Source organism: Dipodomys merriami, unplaced genomic scaffold (genome assembly GCF_024711535.1).
Source record: "Dipodomys merriami isolate MVZ:Mamm:240054 unplaced genomic scaffold, mDipMer1.0.p SCAF_176, whole genome shotgun sequence".
Taxonomy (NCBI): Eukaryota; Metazoa; Chordata; class Mammalia; order Rodentia; family Heteromyidae; genus Dipodomys; species Dipodomys merriami.
In genome coordinates, this window is record NW_027203115.1 from 1017041 (window position 1) to 1039955 (window position 22915).

General features: G+C 40.8%; 1 protein-coding gene across 1 annotated transcript in view; it reads left to right on the forward strand.

Moving 5' to 3' along the window:
• Window positions 1-22915, forward strand: part of Ap1g1 (adaptor related protein complex 1 subunit gamma 1) — an 80598-nt gene that overhangs the window by 3684 nt on the left and 53999 nt on the right. The window contains exon 2 of the mRNA XM_070026222.1: window positions 11338-11541. Coding sequence (XP_069882323.1) covers window positions 11341-11541 — 201 coding nt within the window. The 5' untranslated portion in view covers window positions 11338-11340. The remainder of the gene's footprint in view (window positions 1-11337; window positions 11542-22915) is intronic.

A 22915-nucleotide genomic window follows, 5' to 3' on the forward strand; every position in this document is an offset into this window, starting at 1 on the left:
CAGCTTAAGGTGGCATTTCTTTCTTTTCTTTTCTTTTTTTTTTTGGTTGGTCATGAGGACTGAACTCTGGGCCTGGGCGCTGTCCCTCAGCTCTTCAGCTCAAGGTTAGCATTCTACCACTTGAGCCACAACTCCAGTTCTGGCTTTTTTCTGAGGTGCTGAGGAATCGAACCTAGGGCCTCATGCATGCAAGGCAAGCACTCTACCACTGAGCCACCTTTCCAGCATCAATGTGGCATTTCTTTATGAGTTGTTTGCACTTTTTTTATGTGTGCTTGTGTGGTTATTTTTTTTCCTTTGCCAGTACTGAGGCTTGAACACAGGGCCTCTTGTTCTCATTTGCCATTTTCTCTCCTACCACTGGAGTTACAACTCCACTTCCAGGTTTTTGCTGGTTATTTGCCTGGGCTGGCTTTGAACTATGATCTCCAGATTTTAGCCCCCTGAGTAGCTAGGATTACAGGCCTGAGCAGTCCGTACTTACCTGTTCCCAGTTCTTGATTGTGAATTTCTCTTATCCAGATTTTGTTTTCCCTGGTCATTTCTTTCCCTTTCCTCCCTCCCTCTCTCCCTTTTGGAAACAAGGTCTCATCAAGTAACCTTGAAGTCAATGTTTCTGTTGTTCCAACCCCTTGAGAGCTAGGATTGTGGATCTCTGCCATTACACCTGGCCTTATTGTTTTTTATGCAGGATAATATTAAATAGCAAGCAGTTTTAAAACTAAGATAATATGTAGATTTAAATAAATAAGCTCATATTTGTCAAAAATCATATTGTTGTCAAAATGTATTAGGAATTTTCCAGTTCTTTTTTTGGTTCTGTGTGTAAAATTTTAATTTCATAAAATAAAGAATGAGAAAAGGAAAAGGAGGAAGTAGGTATATTTCCTTGAAAATACTTTTATGCTTTTTCAGTGAAGGAGTAGCACAAAACTTAATTTGACATAAGTTCAGGGTGTTAGAACAAACCTGTCAATTTTTTTTTATTTCCCCTAGTCGTGGGGCCTGAACTCTGGGCCTGGGTGCTGTCCCTCAGCTCTTCAGCTCTACCACTTGAGCCACAGTGTCACTTCTGGCTTTTTCTGCTTAGGTGGTGCTGAGGAATCAAACCCAGGGCTTCATGCATGCAAGGCAAGCACTCTACCACTGAGCCACTTTCCCAGCCCCAAACCTGTCAAATTTTGCAGAGTCCAGAAGTTAGGGAAAAAAAAACAGTAGTTAAAGCAACCCACACTAGCACACTTGTTGAATCAGCATTAGCTTACATTTTGGTATTAAAGATCAAAGTTTAGGTTAAGGTGATTGAAATGAGAATTTTTTTTTCACTAGGTGCTTGGAAGTTTTGCCTTTGCTTAAAAATTATTTTGTTATTATTTATATGGAGTTATACACAGATTGGTTTTTTTTTTTTGTTTTAAAAGCTTACTCAGGTCAAACAAAATTGCTAGAAGTGTGATCAGTGAAAAAATTTGAAATAGATTTAGGACAAAGATCAGTTCTTTGAAGATGGAGAAAATACATGTGACACCTGTTGCATGAATAAAAGACAACCTTAGAGACAAGTAGTTTTTTCCTTCTTTGTGTATTAAAGTCCCCATGTAACCTGATAGGCAGTAACTTTGCTAACTCCAGCTCTCTTGTTTCCCCTTGTATTCATTCCTGTTGTACTGAGCATTCTAGGCTTTTTAGCTTGTCTGATTTCCAGGTTTACATTATAGGTGTCTGGGTGTAGCAAATAGGAGCAAGATGTGATCTCAGATCATCTTCCTCATCTTCCTCTCCTTTTTTTTTTTTTTTTTTTTGGTCGGTCATGGTACCTGAACTCTGGGCCTAGGTGCTGTCCCTCTGCTCTTCAGCTCAACGCTAGCACTCTACCACTTGAGCCATAGCACCACTTTGGGCTTTTTCTGCTTATGTGATGCTGAGGAATCAAACCCAGAGGGCCTCATGCATGCAAGGCAAGCACTGTACCACTGAGTCACCTTCCCAGCCCTTTCTCTCTTTTTTTATAAGCCTTTTGTGTACACTATTTGGGCATAGAAGGGAACTTCTGTAAATTGCTATATAATTCATAAAAGGATTTACTAGTAGTGTTTTTACAGCTCAAGTTAGTGAAACTATTAACTGTCCTCACTGTTGAGAAATTGTTCAGTTTCAAGCTAAGAAGAGGAGAGATGCTTTTTAGGAATGTCTTCATGAAAGGTTTGATTTCCTTCCCATATTTTAAAAACTTTGAAAACTGTACAAAAGTATGAAAATATTGCTTCAGAGTTGTAAAAGGTTAGTTTTTGGTTCAGTTATTGAAGGGAAAAATCCAACTGAACTACCTGCCTCACTCTTTGGGTCTGTTGTTCCTGTTTAGGCAGCCAGTTCTTTTTTGAACTGTACACCTCAACCTAGAGGTAGAATTCCCCTTTCCTCATAAATCACTCTTTTCTATGAAAAGAAAATTATTTTAAAATGTGTATTTTTCACCACCAGTGAGAGCATTGGCTATGTATTTTGCTTAAAAAAACTTTTTCCAGGGTGGTGATTACTTAAGAAAATAACTTATAATTGGGTATCACTGCCATTTTTCCATGTTATTTTTAAACACTGTACTTTGGCTCTTTTTGATTACATCGTGTTCTTTCATTCTTATTGTGTACAATGAGCATAGTTCTGCAGATAGTTGGAATGCTTTTCTTTTTCTCTTCTGATTAGAGAACCTATTCTTCCTTTTCTGCCCTATGGGCAGAAGTGTAGCACTTTTTTTCTCCAGGCAAAGGGATGGAACACTTTTTAACAATTTTTGAGTTGTCCATAAATTTAACCAGACCTGTTAAATTTATGGTATAATTATACACAGTACAGTGCCTGTTACTTACTGTTATTTATTTATTTATTTTTTTTTGTCGGTCGTGGGGCTTGAACTCTGGGCCTGAGCGCTGTCCCTCAGCTCTTCAGCTCAAGGCGAGCGCTCTACCACTTGAGCTACAGCGCCACTTCCGGTTTTCTGGTGGTTTATTGGAGATAGGAGTCTCACGGTCTCTCCTGCCCGGGCTGGCTTTGAACCGCGATCCTCAGATCTCAGCCTCCTGAGTAGCTAGGATTACAGGCGTGAGCCACCAGCGCCCGGCTTACTTACTGTTATTTAACAGAATAAAGGTTCTGGGTGAAAATAGTATGGACTGATTGTTCAAGTACTGTAACATGGGTAAGTTGTCCACGTGAGAGCCAGAAACAGTCAGGGGCCTGGTTGGGGGTTCTGGGAACCTGTTGCAGGTCATTCACTTATGGCTGTGGAGCTGATAGCAGTGAGGTTTCTCTTCAGATTTAGTAAACAAGAGACCTTAATCTCCATAACTTAAAAAATATTAGGACATTTAAATGTTTAATTCAAAAAATGACATTAACTTTTTCTTGTGATTTACGCAGCAGAAGCTTTATGTAACAACAAAGATGTTTGCCCTTTCCATCATCTTTCTTTGGGATATCTGTTAAGTAATTCATTAGATTCATTATAATAAAAGTCTTACCTGTCTTTGGTGATATTTTTCCCAGTGTTGGAAACATTGTGAATTCATTGATTTGTTATCCACTAACATTCTGTGTTTGAAACATACACTTTTATCATTCTAAGATATTTTTATTTACCTTATTAATCTATAAAGTAATATGGTAAAAAAAAAGTGCTGGATGCTAGTGGCACACAACTGCAATCCTAGCTACAAAGGAGCTAAGATTTTAGGATCTTGGTTTGAAGTCAGCCAGGATAGGACAGGTCCATGAGAATCTTATCTCTAATTAAGAATCAAATGCTGGAAGTGGTAGAACACTAGCCTTGAGCTAAAGAGTCCAAGCCTAGAGTTCAAGCCCCATTACTGGCATAAAAAATATACATTGTAGTAAGTGAACAAAATCTAAAGACATTTTGTGTGTGTGTGTGTGTGTGTGTGTGTGTGTGTGTGTGTGTGCATGCATCTATCCTGGGGCTTGAAGTTAGGGACTAAGTTCAAGTTTAGTTACCCTACTAAGATATACTTTCTCAAGTATTTTATTTTGACACCTTTGTCAATGAGCCTTTGCCTCTCTGTAGCTAGCTAATATCAAGCATGGTTTAAAAAAATAAGCATCGTCTATGTTAAATATTCTGTGGACAATGTCCCTCCACTCCCTGTGTATCCAGAATTGACAGAAACTTAGCTTCATGAAGTATATGTTAGGGGAAAATTGTTTTCTTAGTATTAAAAATCTCTAATAATTAAACTTGTCATCTTACAAAAATGCCCTTATATAAGCTTTGTAGGATGAATGACATTTTCTTAAGTCTGAAAGCTTATATATAATTTTGCTTTACTCATTCTTTTGTTTTTGTTTTAGTCTTGGAACTTGAACTCAGGGCAGGGGTGTTGTCCCTGGGCTTTTTTGCTCAAGGCTGGCACTCTACCACTTGAACCATAGTTCCACTAACAGCTTTTTTAGATAGTTAATTGGAGACGAGTGCCTCACGGACTTTTCCTGCCTGGGCTGGCTTCAAACTGCGATCCTTGGATCTCAGCTTTCTGAGAAGCTAGGATTACAGGCATGAGCCACCTGTGTTGGTTTCATTCTTTTTGAGGGGGCGGGCGGATAGTGGACTTGAACTCAGGGTCTGGCTGCTGTTCCTGAGAGTTGCTTATTTCCTGAAGGCTAGTCTAATACCTCTTCAGCCACAGCACCACTACCAGCTTTTTTCTGAATAGTTTATTGGAGATAAGCATCTCATAGACTTTTCTTCCTGGGCTGGCTTCAAACCAGAATCCTCAGACTTCAGCCTCCTGAGTAACTAGAATTATAGTACATGTGAGAGCCACCAGTACCTGGCTTTGTCCCTGAGCTTTTTGCTCAAGGCCAGTGGTCTATCAGTTTGAGCCACAGCTCTATTTTCTGTGTGGTTAATTGTAGATAAGAGTTTCAGGGCTGGGAAGGTGGCTCAGTAGTAGAGCGCATGCCTTGCATGCATGAGGCCATGGGTTCGATTCCTCAGCACTACGTAAGCAAAAAGAAAAAAGCCAGAAGTGGCGCTGTGGCTCAAGTGCAAGAGCGCTAGCCTTGAGCTGAAGAGCTGAGGGACAGCGCCCAGGCCCAGAGTTCAGGCCCCACGACCGGACCCCCCCCCCAAAAAAAAAAAAAAAAAGAGTTTCATGGACTTGGACTTTCTTACCTGGCTTCTTCTTTCTTCTTCCTTTTTCCTTCTTCCTCCTTCTCTTCCTCTTCCTCTTCCTCTTCCTCCTCTTCCACCTCCTCCTTTTTTTTTTTTGCTGGGCCTGGGCCTTGAACTCTGGGCCTGGGTGTTGTTCCCTAAGCTTGTTTTGCTGAAGGCTAGTACTCTACCATTGAACTATAGCACCACTTCTGGCTTTTTCTGTTGATTAGTTGGAGACAAGAGTCTCATAGACTTTCCTGCTGGGGCTGGCTTCAAACCACGATCCTCAGATCTCAGCTTGGATTACAGGTATGAGGGACCAGTACCCTACTGTTTTTTTTTTTTTTTTTGTCGGTCGTGGGACTTGAACTCTGGGCCTGGGCACTGCCCCTCAGCTCTTCAGCTCAAGGCGAGTGCTCTACCACTTGAGCTACAGCGCCACTTCCTGTTTTTTTTTTTTTTTTTTTAATGAATTTTGCTATATAGTTAGGCTAGCCTTGCATTTAAGATCCTCCTGCCTCAGTCTCCCAAGTCCTGGGATTGTAGACATATATTACTGTGTCCTGTTCTGGTTGTGAATAATAAGGCACAAAGGAAAACTTCTCTAATTTCTGTGGCATTTTAGGGAGAAATGAACTTAGGTCTTCTTACAAGAATGACAGCTAAGCTGGGCGCCAGTGGCTCATGCCTGTAATCCTAGCTACTCAGGAGGCTGAGATCCGAGAATCGCGGTTCAAATCCATCCCGGGCAGGAAAGACCGTGAGACTCCCATCTCCAATAAACCACTAGAAAACTGGAAGTGGCACTGTAGCTCAAGTGGTAGAGCGCTCGCCTTGAGCTGAAGAGCTGAGGGACAGTGCCCAGGCCCAGAGTTCAAGCCTCATGACCGACAAAAAAAAAAAAAAAGAATGACAGCTAACTACCTAAATAGGGTGTGGTGGTATCTGAATGTGGTGAGGCATTCTGTAGCTTAGTCTTTAGTCTTGAAGATCCAGAAATTCAGTTTTGGTAGATCATCTAGGGATGATTCAGAGCAGTGCTTTTCCTGTGTCTACTTTCCTCAGCACACCATTTCCTATATGAATGTACTAGGGAGTTGAGGTACTTGAGATTAGGGACTAATAATTAGAAAATTGTACCTTGAGCCTGAACTAGAGCATATAAAGTTGATCTTGAGTTTTGTTGCATTCTAAACTAAGTGGATCTGATGAAAGAACTTTGTACCACAGCCTTGTTTGTCTCTCCAATATATTTATCTTTATATTTTAGCTGTAACTGAAATAATAGTGTGTTAACTCTTGAGTTCCCCTTCATTGATAATTTTCTTTCTGTGAACATATTTCTTTTTTTTGTTTTTGGTCAGTCTTGGGGCCTGAACTCTGGGCCTGGGCGCTGTCCCTCAGCTCTTCAGTTCAAGGTTAGCACTCTACCAGTTGAGCCACAGTGCCCGTTCTGGCTTTTACTGCTTATGTGGTGCTGAGGAATCAAGCCCAGGGCCTCATGCATACAAAGCAATCACTCTACCACTGAGCCACCTTCCCAGCCCCTGTAAACATATTTCTTTATACTGAAGGGAAAAATAGGTGTACACTCTCCTTTCAACTCTCTCCCCACAAAATAAAACCTACTGAAACATAGACAGTGGGAAAATACCCATACCCCAGCTAGATCAGTTCTGCCACAGCCAGTTTCTAAGATATATTAGAAAGGAAAACTCTGATAGAAATAAATACATCCTTTTTTTTTTTTTTTTGCAGGGTTGGAGAGTGGGGGTTGGTTGTGGGAGCTGTCCCTGAGCTTTTCTGTTCAAGGCTAGCACTCTACCACTTTGAGCCACAGCTCCACTCTGGTTTTCTGGTGGTTAATTAGAAATAAGTCTCATGGACTTTCCTGCTCTGCTGGCTTTGAACCATGATTCTCTGATCTCAGCCTCCTGAGTAGCTAGGATTAAAGGTGCAAGCCCCAGTACCCCAGCTTTGTGTGCATGTGTGTGCGCGCGCATGTGTGTGTGTGCATGCAAACACTCTACCACTAAGCCACATTCCCAGCTCCCAATTACTCTTTTAATTTTTGCCATTTACCTTGTTTCCATCTATGTATGTTTTAATATAAGTAATGCCCATATAATGCTGTATCATGAGATGTGTCCTTAGTGTATAACAATTATTTCCTTGTATTTCTGTGGAATTATAATAGAAAGTCAATGTTTCAAATGCTCTGTTATCAAGCAGTTCTTCAATTTCAGATCATCATGTTGTTTCTTTATTCTAAAGAGAAATAATGTGGGGCTGGGAAGATGGCTCAGTGGTAGAGCGCTTGCCCTGCATGCATGAGGCCCTGGGTTTGATTCCTCAGCACCATATAAACAAAAAGAAAAAAGCCGGAAGTGGCGCTGTGGCTCAAGTGGTAGAGTGCTAGCCTTGAGCTGAAGAGCTGAGGGACAGCGCCCAGACCTAGAGTTCAGGCCCCATGACCGGACCCAAAAAAAAAAAAAAAAAAAAGAAATAATGTATCTTCTACATGTGCCTTTAAGCTTTTCTTCAGTTGTTTCCCTAAAATAGATTCCTAGGAGTGGGTTTATTGTCGAGGGCATATTTTTATGGTGCTTGTCATAGTTCCTTTCTGAAAATAAGTACTTTTATCTGCTCAATACTTTTCATAATACAACTAGGAACCATGATACTATCATTTTGCTACAATTTTTATTTTATTTTACTTTATTTTTGTTGGTCATGGGGCTTGAACTCTGGGCCTGTGCACTGTCCCTCAGCCCTTCAACTCAAGGCTAGCACTCTACCACTTGAGCCACAGCGCCACTCCTGGATTTCTGAGTAGTTTATTGGAGTCTCATGGCCTTTCCTGCCCAGCTGGCTTTGAACTTTGGTCCTTAGATCTCAGCCTCCTGAGTAGCTAGGATTACAGTGTAAGCCACCGGTGCCTGGCTCTGATTTTAGTTTTAGTTTTTTTTTTTTTTTTTTTTTGCCAGTCAGTGGGCCAGAACTCTGGGCCTGGGTGCTGTCTCTTTAGCTCTTCAGCTCAAGGCTAGCACTCTACCACTTGAACCACAGAGTCACTTCGGGCTTTTTCTGCTTATGTGGTACTGAGGAATCGAACCCAGGGCCTCATTCATGCAAGGCAAGCACTCTACCACTGAGCCACCTTCCCAGCCCCTCTCATTTTAGGTTTTAAATCTCAAATTAACAAAAACTGTTGTTTCCTGAAATTCAGCGTCTTGTAAATACACCTACAGTTTTCAGTTAGAAATTAATTCATTAATTTATAATTATCTAAGTAATTATATAATTTGTCTAAATATAGTTTGTGTAAATATTATGTATTTTAGAAATTCCTGCACATTATTTTTCTCTGTTCTTCAGTATTTCCAAAGTTTTATCACTAGCTTGTTAAAACTACAAATCTCCATAAAATTCTATTTTTTACTTTACAATGTGCTATGTCAGTTCATATTTACATACTTAGTATGCCTTAGAATTTACTTTATAAAATTTGATACTTGTGCAAACATGTCTGTTAATTTAAAAAATGAACAGCTCAACTTTTATTTGAGATAGTATCTAGAGACCTAGAATATTAAAGTACATTTTTCTGAAGGTGCAAATCTTTTTGTATTCAGATAGGTCTTTTTCCAGATACTTTCTGTGTGTGATACATGGCTTTGTTAAAACTAACATAAGATTTTTGGCCTAGAATAGCCACCTAGGCTGTTTGTCTCTGTCATGCTTACTTTTTCCTTCCAGTCTAGCCTATTATTACTCCCAGATTAATTTTTACCGTTCACTAGAAAACTTAATTGACTCACCAATTCTAGATGATTGGAACATAAAGTTTTTACCTTGGCTTTTGCAGGTTCATGAAAACTCTTGGCCATGATATCAGTGGACCATGTGGCTCCTTATCTAGATAAACTTTTTTCTTTTTAATGCCAGTCCAGGAGCTTGAACTCTAGGTGTGGGCTTAGTCCCTGTGCTTGTTTGTTCAAGGCTGCCACTTTACCACTTGAGCCGCAGCTCTACTTCCACCTTTTTGGTGGTTAATTGGAGGTAAGAGACTCATGGACTTTCCTGCCTGGGCTGGCTTTGAACTGTAGTCCTCAAATCTCAGCCTCCTGAGTAGCTAGGATTATAGGAATGAGCAGGTTGAACTTTTTTTTCTTTTTCTTTTGGTGAGTTTACCCCATTGTCATGCAATGAGAGGCCAGAGAGAAGAAAAAAGCTAGAGAAGAGCTCATCCTGGATTCTTTATGTGCCTGGCTGGCTGTCAGTGTCTTTGCTTTCTATATAGCCACCACTATTGCATTATTACTTATGACTAGGAGTGGGCAAAAAGTCCAGAGAGAATTTCCCCATTGTTCTTGACCTTCCTGTTCATGCTTAGGGACCAGAAAGTGTGTTTTTCCTAGAGCTCCTCTTTTTTTGTTTCTGTCGGTTGTAGGGCTTAAACTCTGGGCCTGGGTGCTGTCCCTTCATCTGTTCAGCTCAAGGCTAGCGTTCTACCACTTGAGCCACAGCACCACTTCTGATTTTCTGAGTGGTTTATTAGAGATAAGAGTCTCATGAGCTTTCTTCCCTGAGCTGGCTTTGAATTGTGATCCTCATATCTCAGCCTCCTAAGGAGTTAGGATTACATACCTGAGCCACCAGCACCCAGCTAAAGCTCCTTCTCTGTGTATCAAGTCAGTACTTCTGGATTTTGGGTTGCCTTTGCCAGGCTAGCCATTACTGGAGGCAAACATGATAACCTCTTGCCAGTTCAGTTTGGTTGGACTAAAATAATTCTTTTTCCAACTCACTTGCTGTCATTTACTTTTTAGATCCTTAAATGGTTTATGACATGTGCTTTGTCCAGGGTTTATAGTTGAGTTAAAAAGGAGAAATTGAGTGGGCTTGCCTACTCATTTTCTGTAAATACAAAACTTTTTTCACATAGGTTTTAGAATGTATTTTCCTCCTCCTCCTCTTTCTCCTCCCTCCTTTTCTTCTTTCTCCTCCTCGGTCTCTTCCTCCTCTTCCTCCCCCTTATTTATTTATATATATATTTTTTAGTCTTGGGACTTGAATTCTGGGCCTGGGCACTGTCTCTGAGCTCTTTCACTGAAGGCTAGTGCTCTACTACTTTGAGCAATAGTGCCATTTCAGTTTTCTGGTGGTTAATTGGAGATAAGAGTTTCATGGACTTTACTTCCTTGGTTGGCTTTGAACCGCTATCCTCAGCTCTCAGCATCCTGAGTAGGTAGGATTACAGGTGTGAGCCACCAGTGCCTGGCATGTTTTCTTAAATGAGCCTAATTCATGGCTATGTGAGTTAATTTTTTCATTTTTTTGTTCATGTTTGTTAAGATTTTTTTTTTTAATGCCAGGTGCTGGTGTAAGCTTTCATGACTGTAACTGAAATACTTGAAATTTGATGAAAATTTTCCATTTTTTTTCTGTGGTGGTTTTGGTTGTTACAGGTCCTTTATCATTTTACTTTAAAAATAATACCTTTAAATACCTTTATCCTCTGAGATTTATTATCTTTTTCTTAATTTCATTTTCAAAATATGTGAGTTTATTACAACTACAACTTATTGGGCAGGTACTTATTAATTAACTTGTTACTCATATTTTGTTAAGTTGAGCTATGATTACATTAGTCTGATACTTAATTAAAATACTTGAATTTAGTAATAATTAAACAAAATACTTGACTTCTCTAACTCTTTAGTTGCTTTAAGGATTACGTAGATTTGTGTTCAGTTAGTACCTAAGATATTTGCCTATTAGTAATGGACTTTACATATATGTCTTATTTTGCTTACTTTCATACTTGACATTTTTTTTTATTTTGATTTTTTTTTTAAATTTTTTAAATTTTTGCTTATTTGGTGCTGGGGAATCGAACCCAGGGCCTCATGCATGCAAGGCAAGCGCTCTACCACTGAGCCACCTTCCCAGCCCCCATACTTGACATTTTTGTTTTCAGAAATATACTTAGTTGAAGAGTTGCATGCAATGTATTTGTTAAATCCTAGCAAGCTTTATATTAGCTAAGCTAGACTTAGTAAGTCTTACATTCTTAAGCTCACTCCTGCTTTTAGATGGGAAGTTGTATAAATAGTTTGGAAACAAAAAAATGTGAATATTTGTATTTAATGTCTTTTGATATCTAGAGGATGCCAGCCCCCATCAGATTACGGGAGCTGATCCGGACCATCCGGACAGCCCGAACCCAAGCTGAAGAACGAGAAATGATCCAGAAAGAATGTGCTGCAATTCGTTCATCATTTAGAGAAGAAGACAATACATACCGGTGTCGGAATGTGGCAAAACTACTGTATATGCACATGCTGGGCTATCCTGCTCACTTTGGACAGGTAGGCTGGACCAAAGCCGCACATAGCCAGAACAGTCTTAACTTGAATAAGAATTAATCTTTTTATAGCAGGGATGCACTTTTTAAAATGCTTTTTATTAGTTTTAATTATACAAAGGAGTTGCCACTCACCAAAGTAGTTTATGAATACAATGCATCTTGATCACTGTCATCCCTTTCAGTAGTCTCACCCACCTCTCCTAACCCACCCTTTCTCTTACTTATCTTAATATTAGGTATATTTAAGTTTTTTGACTTTTAACAGTTTATATGTACAATGTCTCTCAATCTTTGTCATCACTTCAACATCTTCACCCCCACTTCCACTCACTCCATCCCTTATATTTCTCAATTCTGTGGCACATACAATGAATTCTTGCCTGCATTATCCCTCCTTCCCTGCTTCATTCTTCTATCCTTTTGATTTTTTTTTTTTTGTCGGTTGTGGGGCTTGAACTCTGGGCTTGGACACTGTCCCTCAGCTCTTTTTTTTTTTTTTTTCCGTTATATGTGGTGCTGAGGAATCAAACCCAGGGCCTCAGGCATGCAAAGCAAGCGCTCTACCACTGAGCCACCTTCCCAGCCCTGTCCCTCAGCTCTTTAGCTCAAGGTGAGCGCTCTACCACTTGAGCCACAGTGCCACTTCCAGCCTTTTCTGAGTAGTTTATTGGAGATAAGAGTCTCATGGACTTTCCTGCCCGGGCTGGCTTTGAACCAGGACCCTCAGATCTCAGCCTCCTGAGTAGCTAGGATTACAGGTGTGAGCTGCCATCGCCCGGCTTTCTTTTGATTTTTGTGATAACAATTAGCTTTCTTCTTCCAGAAGACCTGGACTTATAATGTACATTTGAAAATGTTTGCTAAATATTTTCTTAGTTATTTCCTCTGTGCACAGTATATGCAAAACTTATGACAGATGTTCTTTTTTTTTGTTTTTCCCCTTATTTTTTGTCTGTCTGGGGCCTGAACTCTGGGCCTGGGCACTGTCCCTGAGCTTCTTTTGCTCAAGGCTAGCACTCTACCATTTGAGCCACAGAGCCACTTCTAGTGGTTTATTGATCCTCAGATCCCAGCTTCCTGAGTAGCTAGGAGTATAGATGTGAGCCACCGGCACACAGCTAATTTTTATTAGTTTTTTTAGTCTAGATTTTTATTTTTATTTTTTGTATTTTTTTTTGTTTTTGTTTTGCTTTTTGCCAGTCCTCGGGCTTGAACTCAGGGCCTGGGCACTGTCCCTGAGCTTGTTTTTCTCTAGCAGTCTACCACTTGAGCCACAGTGCCACTTCTAGTTTTTCCTATGTATGTGGTACTCAGGAATTGAACCTGGGACTTCATGCATGTGAGGCAAGCACTCTACCACTAAGTCCCATTCCCAGCCCCAATTTTTATTTTCTTTAAAGGGGATATGTTGATGATGGTGATGATATATGTAGTTGTACAAAAAAGTTACAATTCCCTAAGTCAGGTTATGAGTAGTATGCTTCTTAATGTCACCACTTCCATCGTTCTCCCCCACCTTTTCCTATCCCAGCCCTACTCTCAAGTTACATAGAAAAAATTTATTTAAGAATTACATATTGGGGGGGCTGGGAAGGTGGAGTGGTAAGAGTGTTTGCCTTGCATGCATGAGGGTTCGATTCCTCAGCACCACAAAAGTAGAAAAAGCCGGAAGTGGCACTGTGGCACAAGTGGTAGAGCGCTAGCCTTGAGCTGAAGAGCTGAGGAACAGCGCCCAGGCCCAGAGTCCAAGCCCCACGACCAACAAAAAAATTACATATTGGGCTGGGAGTTGGTGGCTCACGCCTATAATCATAGCTACACAGGCATCGCGGTTCAAAGCCAGTCTGGGCACAAAGGTCTATGAGACTCTTATCTCTAATAAACCACTCAGAAATCGGGAAGAGGCACTGTGGCTCAAATGGTAGAGCGCTAGCCTTGAGCTGAAGAGCTGAGGGACAGCACCCAGGCCCAGAGTTCAAGCCCCACGACCAAAAAAGAAAATTCCATATTGAATAGTCTTTAAGGAATTCAATGCAAAATTAAAAGAAAATAAATATGCAGCATTGCAAAGGAGGAAAATAGATCTTTCTAGAAAAATATATTTCTTTTTTCAAAGATAAGTCATTTTTTTTGAGGCATATCTGTTTAGGCTCAATAACTTAAGTGGAAGGAGATCTCCTGCCCCAAGACATAAAAGTAATAGGATTGAATCTTAACAGACTAGCTTGAATTAGTGTTATGGTCATTTTAGGTGTTGGGAATACAATCAGTCTCCTTATAAATATGTGATTTTAGCCAAGACCAGTGGTTGACACTTGTAATCCTAGCTACTCAGGAGGCTGAGCTCTGAGGTGGAGATCAAAGCCAGCCAGGGCAGAACAATTCCTGACACTTTTTGTTGTTGTTGGTCATGGAGCTTGAAATCTGGGCCTGGGTGCTGTCCCTCAACTCTTCAGCTCAAGGCAAGTGTTTGACCACTTGAGCCACAATGCCCCTTCCTGTTTTCTGGAGGTTAATTGGAGATAAGAATCTCATAGACTTTCCTGCCTGGACTGCCTGGCTTTGAACTTCGATCCTCAGGTCTCAGCCTCCAGAGTAGCTAGGATTACAGGCATGATCCACCAGCATCTGGCTCCTGACACTCTTTATCTCCAATTAACCACCAGAAAAATGGAAGTGGAACTGTGGCTCAAAGTGTGAAGTGCTAGCCTTGAGCGCTCAGGGACAGGGTCCAGGCCCTGATTTCGAGCCTCATGATCAATCAACAACAACAAACTAAAAAATAGGGTGAGGCCAAGTTCAAGCCCTATAGAATTAGCCACACATAGACACACACAAATGTGAATAATGGGTAGGAAAACAGCCGTTTCCTTAAACAAAAATTGAGTTGTTAATGTAACTTTCATATATTTGGTTTTAGATATTATTGTCATAAGGGATTCATTCACATTAGTCATAAAATAATTTCTTTTTTTCATGTAAAGGTGTTGGGTGCCAGTTGGTCATGGATGTAATCCCAGCTACTCTAGTGGTTGAGATCTGAGGATTTGAAGCCAGCTCAGGCAGGAATGTCCTAGAGACCCTATCTCCAATTAACCACCAAAATAGATCGGAAGTGTAGATCTCTAGCCTTGAACAAAACAAACCAGGGACAATACCCAGGTCCTAAATCCAAGCCCCAGGACTTGTATTCACGCGTGCACGTGTGCACGTGTGCACATGCACACACACACACACCCACCTGTGTGTGTGTGTGTGTGTGTGTGTGCGCGTGTGCGCGCCCAGGCATTCATTGAAAAGTAATTAATACCCTTGATATGGATACATACACACACAGAGGCAACTTGATATGGATTTCATTTTTCATTCTTATAGAGATAGGAGTAGAAATAAAGCCTAAAGCTCTACTGTTTCAAGTTACAAGGTTTTACCACATGAAAATTTGATCCTAGTAGTAATCCAGTTAGTGCATGACATAATATAAAACAAACAGATGTTTTGGTAGAAACATTAGGTTAGATTTATAGAAATTTGATGTTTCCTAAAATAAGACATAAAAAAACAAAAGATACCCTAGTGAGAGAAAATTCTTTAAAAAATTTTTAATTATTATAAATGTAGTATACTAAAATTCTTGAATTTCTCCATACAGATACTACTACTGTTAACATCTTGGAGAGAGTACATTTAAGTTCTTTAAAAACAAGCTCTTTTTTTTTTTTTTTTTTGTTGGTAGTGAACTAAGGGTCTTGCATTTGCTAGGCAGATGTTATACCTCTTGAGCCATGCCTCTAGTTCCTTTTTTAGTTAGTTTGTATAATGTCTTGCATTTCTGCCTGGCCTGGCTTGGCTTGTGATCATCCAGTGTGTTCTTTTGGAGTGTCTGTGATAACAGGCATACTCCACCATACCTAGTTTTACTGGTGTCTTAGGCTAGCCTTGTAGTGTGAGCCTCCTGATTTCTACTTTCTAAGTAGCTGGGAAATAGATATAAGTCACTGTGTCTATACTACAAACGTTAAAAAAAAATTTTTTTTGCTGGTCTTTGGATTTGAACCTAAGGGCCTATGTATTGTTACTGAGCCTCTCTATGCTCAAGGCTAGTGCTCTACCACTTGAACCACAGCTCCACTTCCAGCCTTTTCTGAGTAGTTTATTGGAGATAAGAGTCTCACAGACTTTCCTGGCTGAGCCTCTCTATGCTCAAGGCTAGTGCTCTACCACTTGAACCACAGCTCCACTTCCAGCCTTTTCTGAGTAGTTTATTGGAGATAAGAGTCTCACAGACTTTCCTGGCTGGGTTGGCTTTGAACTGCTATTTTCAGATCTCAGCCTTCTGAGTAGCTAGGATTACAGGTATGAGGCACTGGTGCCTGGCTTACAGATATTTGAATTTGAAATCCTAGAGTAGATTTAAGACTTTGGAGATTTTATATTATAAAATATTTACATATGTATATATTTTATTTTATTTTATTTTATTTTTTTTTTTTTTTTTTTTTTTTTTGGGTCCAGTCGTGGGGCCTGAACTCTGGGCCTGGGCGCTGTCCCTCAGCTCTTCAGCTCAAGGCTAGCGCTCTACTACTTGAGCCACAGCGCCACTTCCGGCTTTTTTCTTTTTGCTTATATGGTGCTGAGGAATCGAACCCAGGGCCCCAGGCTTGCAAGGCAAGCGCTCTACCACTGAGCCACCTTCCCAGCCCATATGTATATATTTTAAAGATTCATTTCTAAGCCGGGCGCTGGTGGCTCACGCCTGTAATCCTAGCTACTCAGGAGGCTGAGATCTGAGGATCGCGGTTCAAAGCCAGCCCGGGCAGGAAAGACTGTGAGACTCCTATCTCCAATAAACCACCAGAAAACCGGAAGTGGCGCTGTAGCTCAAGTGGTAGAGTGCTCGCCTTGAGCTGAAGAGCTGAGGGACAGCGCCCCGGCCCAGAGTTCAAGCCCCACAACCGACCAAAAAAAAAAAAAAAAAAAAAAAAGATTCATTTCTATAACATTAAGTAACAGTAAAATGTACTTTTTAGGTATGTCTTGGTAGCATTTTGAGAGTATTTTTGAACTTAATTATTTGCTAAAACACACAATTCTTAGTTGCCAGGTATGAATATGCCCAAAGAAGCAATACTAAAATTTTGGTACAAAACTATTTTTTGAATGGGATAAGATTCATAATTTAAGTCTATTATGGTGTTTTTTTTTTCTTTTTTTTTGGTTGGTCATGGGGCTTGAACTCTGGGCCTAGGCGCGTCCCTCAACTCTTCAGCACAAGGCAAGCACTCTACCACTTGAGCCACAGCGCCACTTCCAGTTTTCTGAGTGGTTAATTGGAGTTAAGAGTCTCACAGCCTTTTCTGCCTGGGATGGCTTTGAACTGTGATCCTCGGATCTCAGCCTCCTGAGTAGGTAGGATTATTGGTGTGAGCCAACAGCTCCCTGCTATGTGTTTTCTTGTTTGAGGAAACATGATTCACTGCCCTCTCTGTATCAATGATTTGGGGTACCAAATTACTTTTATTGTTTGCCTATTTCTTTTATAATGTGTCCATGAAAAGTGCCTATTTAGATTATCTGACCCGGGTGTATAAATAACAGTGACTTTTTTTTTTGTCAGTCATTGGGGCCTGAACTCTGGGCCTGTGTGCCGGGCCTCAGCTCTTCAGCTAAAGGCTAGCACTCTACCACTTGAGCCACAGTGCCACTTCTGGCTATTTTTGCTTATGTGGTGCTGAGGAATTGAACCCAGGGCCTCATGTATGCAAGGCAAGCATTCTACCACTGAGCCACCTTCCCATTCTGACATTTTTATTTAATTGTGGACTACAGTTAATTTTTGTGCTAATACTAGGGCTTGAATTTAGGGTCTGAGGCTTATCCCTGAGCTCTTTTGCTTGAGGCTAGAGCACTTGAGCCACATGTCCACTTTCAGCTTTTTGGTAGGGAACTTTCCTGACCTGGTTGGCTCTGAACTGTGATCCTCAAATTTCAGTTTCTTAAATAGGATTAAAAGTATGAGCTACTGGCACCAGCTATAGCCACTTGGTACATGCATGTTATTTGTTTAGCTGAGCTATCTCTTCTGAAATGTGGCTAGTTCGACTGAGGTGATTATTAAAGGAAAATTTTTTTTTTTTTTGTCGGTCGTGGGGCTTGAACTCTGGGCCTCGCGCTGTCTCAGCTCTTCAGCTCAAGACTAGTGCTTTACCACTTGAGCTACAGTGCCACTCCCGGTTTTCTGGTGGTTTATTGGAGATAAGAGTCTCACAGACTTTCCTGCCCGGGCTGGCTTTGAACTGGGATCCTCAGATCTCAGCCTCCTGAGTAGCTAGGATTATAAGCATGAGCCACTGGCATCCGGCTTGAAAAATTTTTTGAGTATTTGATTCAGTTACAAGAAAAAATTTGCCTATATTTTAAACAGCTTGAAAATGGACGTGTACTTTGTCGGTTGTAAATTTCATGAAACATACAGTTCAGGTGTTTCTGATGAAAATGTATACCAGTTGAATGAAATGTGCTATCAGTGTAAACTATTTGGAAGCCTTAGTATAAATGTAACATATTTTTTATGGTGTTTATATGTTAAAGTGATACTTTAGATTGGTTAAATAAAAATTTTAAACTAATTTGACTAATTTTCTTTTTACTTTTTATTGCAATATCTAGTATAATTCTGTTGATTAGAAAAGGGATATGAGGCTGGGCACTGGTGGCTCACGCCTATAATCCTAGGTACCCAGGAGGTGGAGATCTGAAGATCATGGTTCAAAACCAGCCTGGGAAGGAATGTTATGGAAGTAGTGCTGTGGCTCAAGTGGTAGGGTGCTTGTCTTGAGCTATAGAGCTCAGGGAAAGCACCCAGAACTAGAGTTCAAGCCCCACAACCAACCAAAAAACAGAAAAGAAAAGGAAAGAAAAGGAATATGAGTCACATACAAATTTTAAGATTGAAAAAAAATTACATTTAAGTTTTACAGCAAACTCTTAGGTAGATAATATTCTTGTGGATGGAGAGACTAAAATTTGGAGAGGTAAGTGACTTGTTTAAATTCACAGAGCTAGTAAGTACCAGCAAAGGGACTACAACTCAGCCTTATACAGCACAAAAATCTATTCTTTTGTTTTAACTCACATGTATAAATAGCATTTTCTTTTTTCTTTTTTTTTTTTTTTTTTTTTTTTGGGTCCAGTCGTGGGGCCTGACCTCTGGGCCTGAGCACTGTCCCTCAGCTCTTCAGCTCAAGGCTAGCACTCTACCACTTGAGCCACAGCGCCACTTCCGGCTTTTTTCTTTTTGCTTATGTGGTGCTGAGGAATCGAACCCAGGGCCTCATGCATGCAAGGCAAGCACTCTACCACTGAGCCACCTTCCCAGCCCCATAAATAGCATTTTCTAAGTTATTTAGTTAGTATAGTCCTGCCAAATCACAAAAAACATTTGAGACAGCATATAGAATTGTCCGTTTAAAAAAAAAAAAAGAATTGTAGAAAACAAGTGTTGGGAGAACTGAACTTGGTTGTTGATGAAGCAGCCAATGCAGAAAAAGCAGCCTTTTGTTATATGCTTGTGTCTGCCAGAATTGAAAAGCAAGACTGATATTACTAGATTGCTTGGCTGTGAAGTCTGGCTTCGTAATTTTGCTGTCTGGGAACTTGAAGCGAGATCTTTTTGTTTGTTTTTTTTGGATCTGGTCGTGGGACCTGAACTCTGGGACTGGGCACTGTCCCTCAGCTCTTCAGCTCAAGGCTAACGCTCTACCACTTGAGCCACAGTACCACTTCTGGCTTTTTTCTGTTTTAAATGAGATCTCTCCATCTTACTTTAAAGGGCCAGGATCCATTAGAATGATGACAGATTCCAGATTCAGGAAATACACAAAGTAATTTAGAACCACTTGGCTATTACAAGAAGCAAGAAAGACCACTAAAGTCAAGCTAAAAGATTTTATTCTTCATCAGAAGAATCTGTATCTTAGAGTAGTTTAGCTAATAAATGAAGTGAAAAAATTTGAGTATTCTTTTTTCAATACCTGCTGGTCATTAGTGCTGCTAATTTCAGAGGCAGCCACCAGAAACAATTACATGTCTGATGAAAGTTCATACCAACTAAGAAGTAACATGTATTTGCAGAATCAGAACAACCCAAAAGCTGGACAACCTGAATCTCATCAAGCTACCTTAGGTACACAGAAATTCTTGATCAATAGGCAACGACTGCCTAAGAGTGTTCATTGAAGCATTATTTCTAATAGTAACGTATTGAAAACAATGTTTGTTCTCAGAGTAGGTAAGTTTATGTTTAAAAGTGGGATCATATATGAGACAGTGGGTATGTCTGAATTAGAACTCCTTTTGTTGTATAATACTCAAAAGATGTTGAGTAAGCCTGGGCGCTGATGGCTCAAGCCTGTATTCCTAGCTACTCAGTAGGCTGAGATTTGAGGTTCAAAGCCAGCCTGGGCAGGAAAGTCCCTGTAGGACTCTTTATCTCGGGGCTGGGAAGTTGGCTCAGTGGTAGAGCGCTTGCCTTGCATGCAAGAGGCCCTGGGTTCGATTCCTCAGCACTACATAAGCAGAAAAAAAAAGCCAGAAGTAGCGCTGTGGCTCAAGTGGTAGAGCACTAGCCTTGAGCTGAAGAGCTGAGGGACAGTGCCCAGGCCCAGAGCTCAGGCCCCACGACTGAACCCCCCCCCCCCAAAAAAAAAGACTCTTATCTCCAGTGAACCACCAGAAAACCTGAAGTGGCACTGTGGCTCAAAAGTGGTATAACACTAGCTTTGAGCAAATGAGCTCAGGGCCAGTTCCCAGGTCCTGAGTTCAAGCACCATAGCCAAAAAAATAAAAAAAGATCTTGTAGAGCACTTGTCTGGCATATATGAGGTCCTGAGTTCATACCCCATTACCATCCTTCCTGTTTCATGAAAAAACAGTATACAAAGTCTAAATGTCCCAAACTGTTTGTTTCCACTTGTAAGAACATAAAGCATGCAGTTTGGGGTTTCGGTTACTTTCTAGGAGGATCTGTTTTGGGATTGAAGCACAGCATGCAAAGAGAAGGCTTCAGTAGAATTTATAATATTAAAAATTAACTGGCTGTGGTGGTGTATGCCTATAAGTCTAGTATTTGGAAAGCTGAGGCATGATAATAAAAAATTCCAGGTCAGTTTGGGCAACATAGTGAGATGCTTTCTAAAAAAATAAAAAAAAATATATATCTTAAAAATAAATAATGTATCTGGTATTCTAGCTGAAATCCTAACTACTCAGGAGGCTGAGATCTAAGGATCACAGTTCAAAGCCAGCCCTGGTAGAAAAACCCATGAGCCCCCAGCTACTACCAAAAAGCTGGAAATGGAGCTGTGACCCAAGTGGTAGAAGTCTAGTGTTGAGCAAAAAAAGAAAAAAATCAGAAACAGTGCCCAGGCCCCGAGTTCAAGCTCCAGGACCAGAGTACACAACACAGACATACAAAAGGTTAAGATTTGAAAAAGCTAGTTGGTAGGTCATTGTATGCAATTTTATTTTGAATAAAATATAAAGTAAGTTTTCTTAATGAGAAAAAATAAATTCAATAGCAATCTTCAGGTATTCCCCCTCCCCTGTCCTCACTTCCTGATAGAAGGAAAAAACACCATCCAGTCAAAATAGCAAGCTGGAAGTAGAGCTAAGCGGGAGAGCCTTGAGCACAAGAGCTCAGGGACAGTGCCCAGGCTCTGAGTTCAGGCTCCAGAACCAACATACACACAAAAAAGTCCCCCAGAAAATTCTTCTTCTTTCTTCTTCTTCTTCTTCTTCTTCTTCTTCTTCTCTTCTTCTTCTTCTTCTTCTTCTTCTTCTTCTTCTTCTTCTTCTTCTTCTTCTTCTTCTTCTTCTTCTTCTTCTTCTTCTTTCTTCTTTCTTCTTCTTTCTTCTTTCTTCTTCTTTCTTCTTTCTTCTTCTTTCTTCTCCTCCTCCTCCTCCTCCTCTCCCTCCTCCCCCTTCTCCCCCTCCCCCTCTCCCCCTCGGCTAGCACTCTACCACTTGAGCCACAGTGCCACTTCCGGCTTTTTTCTTTTTGCTTATGTGGTGCTGAGGAATTGAACCCAGGGCCTCATGCATGCAAGGCAAAATTTTTGTGAAAATGAAATTGTCAATTTTTATCCCAAATCTTCCCTATTGGAATTTTCTGGGAGTGACCTATAGTTTAAAAAGCTCTTGTCCGGGTGCTGGTGGTTCACACCTGTAATCCTAGTTACTCAAGAGACTGAGATCTGAGGATTGAGGTTAAAGCCTGCCTAGGCAGGAAAGTCAGTGAGGCTCTTACCTCCAGTTAACCACCAGAAAACTGGAAGTGGTACTGTGGTAGAGTGCTTGCCTCTAGAGCTCAGGGACAGCGGCCAGGCACAGAGTTCAATCCCCATGACTGACAAAATAAAGAAAGGAAAAGAAAGAAAGAAGGAAAGCTCTCTCAGATGATTCTGCTGTACCCATCTTGGGAAATGTTCTAAGGCCTTGTATTTGTTCCCTGAGGGGCCAGTAGCTTCCAGTCTCCTAAGCTTGTTGCTAATGGCTGATTAGTATCCTTCTGCTAGGGTCTGGTCGCTGTCCCTCAGCTCTTCAGCTCAAAGCTAGCACTTCACCATCCGAGCCACAGCGCCACCCCTGGCCTTTTCTGCTTCTGTGATGCTGAGGAATAGAACCTGGGGCCTTATGCATGCAAGGCAGGCCCTCTATCACTGAGCATCTTCCCAGCCCCTGCTAGCATTCTTTCTGAGGGTCACCTGCTGACTACCCTGAAAGCAGGGAGTGGAGTGGCTGTCATAGCTATGTTGCTGTAGTGTTGTAGAAACCAAGACCTTTAGGTGGAAGAGGACTAGGAAGGCGCCCCACCCCTAGCTCAGATGGCTTTCTTTCTCATCTACCATGTGTTATAGAGATAGGAATCTTTCTTGGAGCTTTTTTGTTTTTGTTTTTTCCCAGACCCTGGACCCTGGACTCAGCCTCCTGAGTAGCTAGGATTACAGGCATGAGCCAGCCATCGTCTCCCAGCTTCTGTCTTTTCTTAAAACCGAACTAGGTGCTCTTGTTTTTGCAGTAGCTTATAGATAACAGTCATAATACATGCTTTGTTTACAGTGGCGGTCTACCACATTGTTGGTACACTGTAGGAATGTACTACATTAGAGAAATGTCTCTTTGGAGGTTATGCTGGTAGTAACCATAGAATCTCAAAACAGAGCCTCCCAATTAGAAGGAAGGTTTTTGTTTTGTTTTGTTTTTTTCTTTTAAAGATCGGAGTAGGAAAAGAGATCATTACCAGTCCTTTGGGATGAGAAGTAGGGGAGAGGGAGAAGTTTGCTTAAGTAAACAAGTATATTAAGGCAGAAATTAAA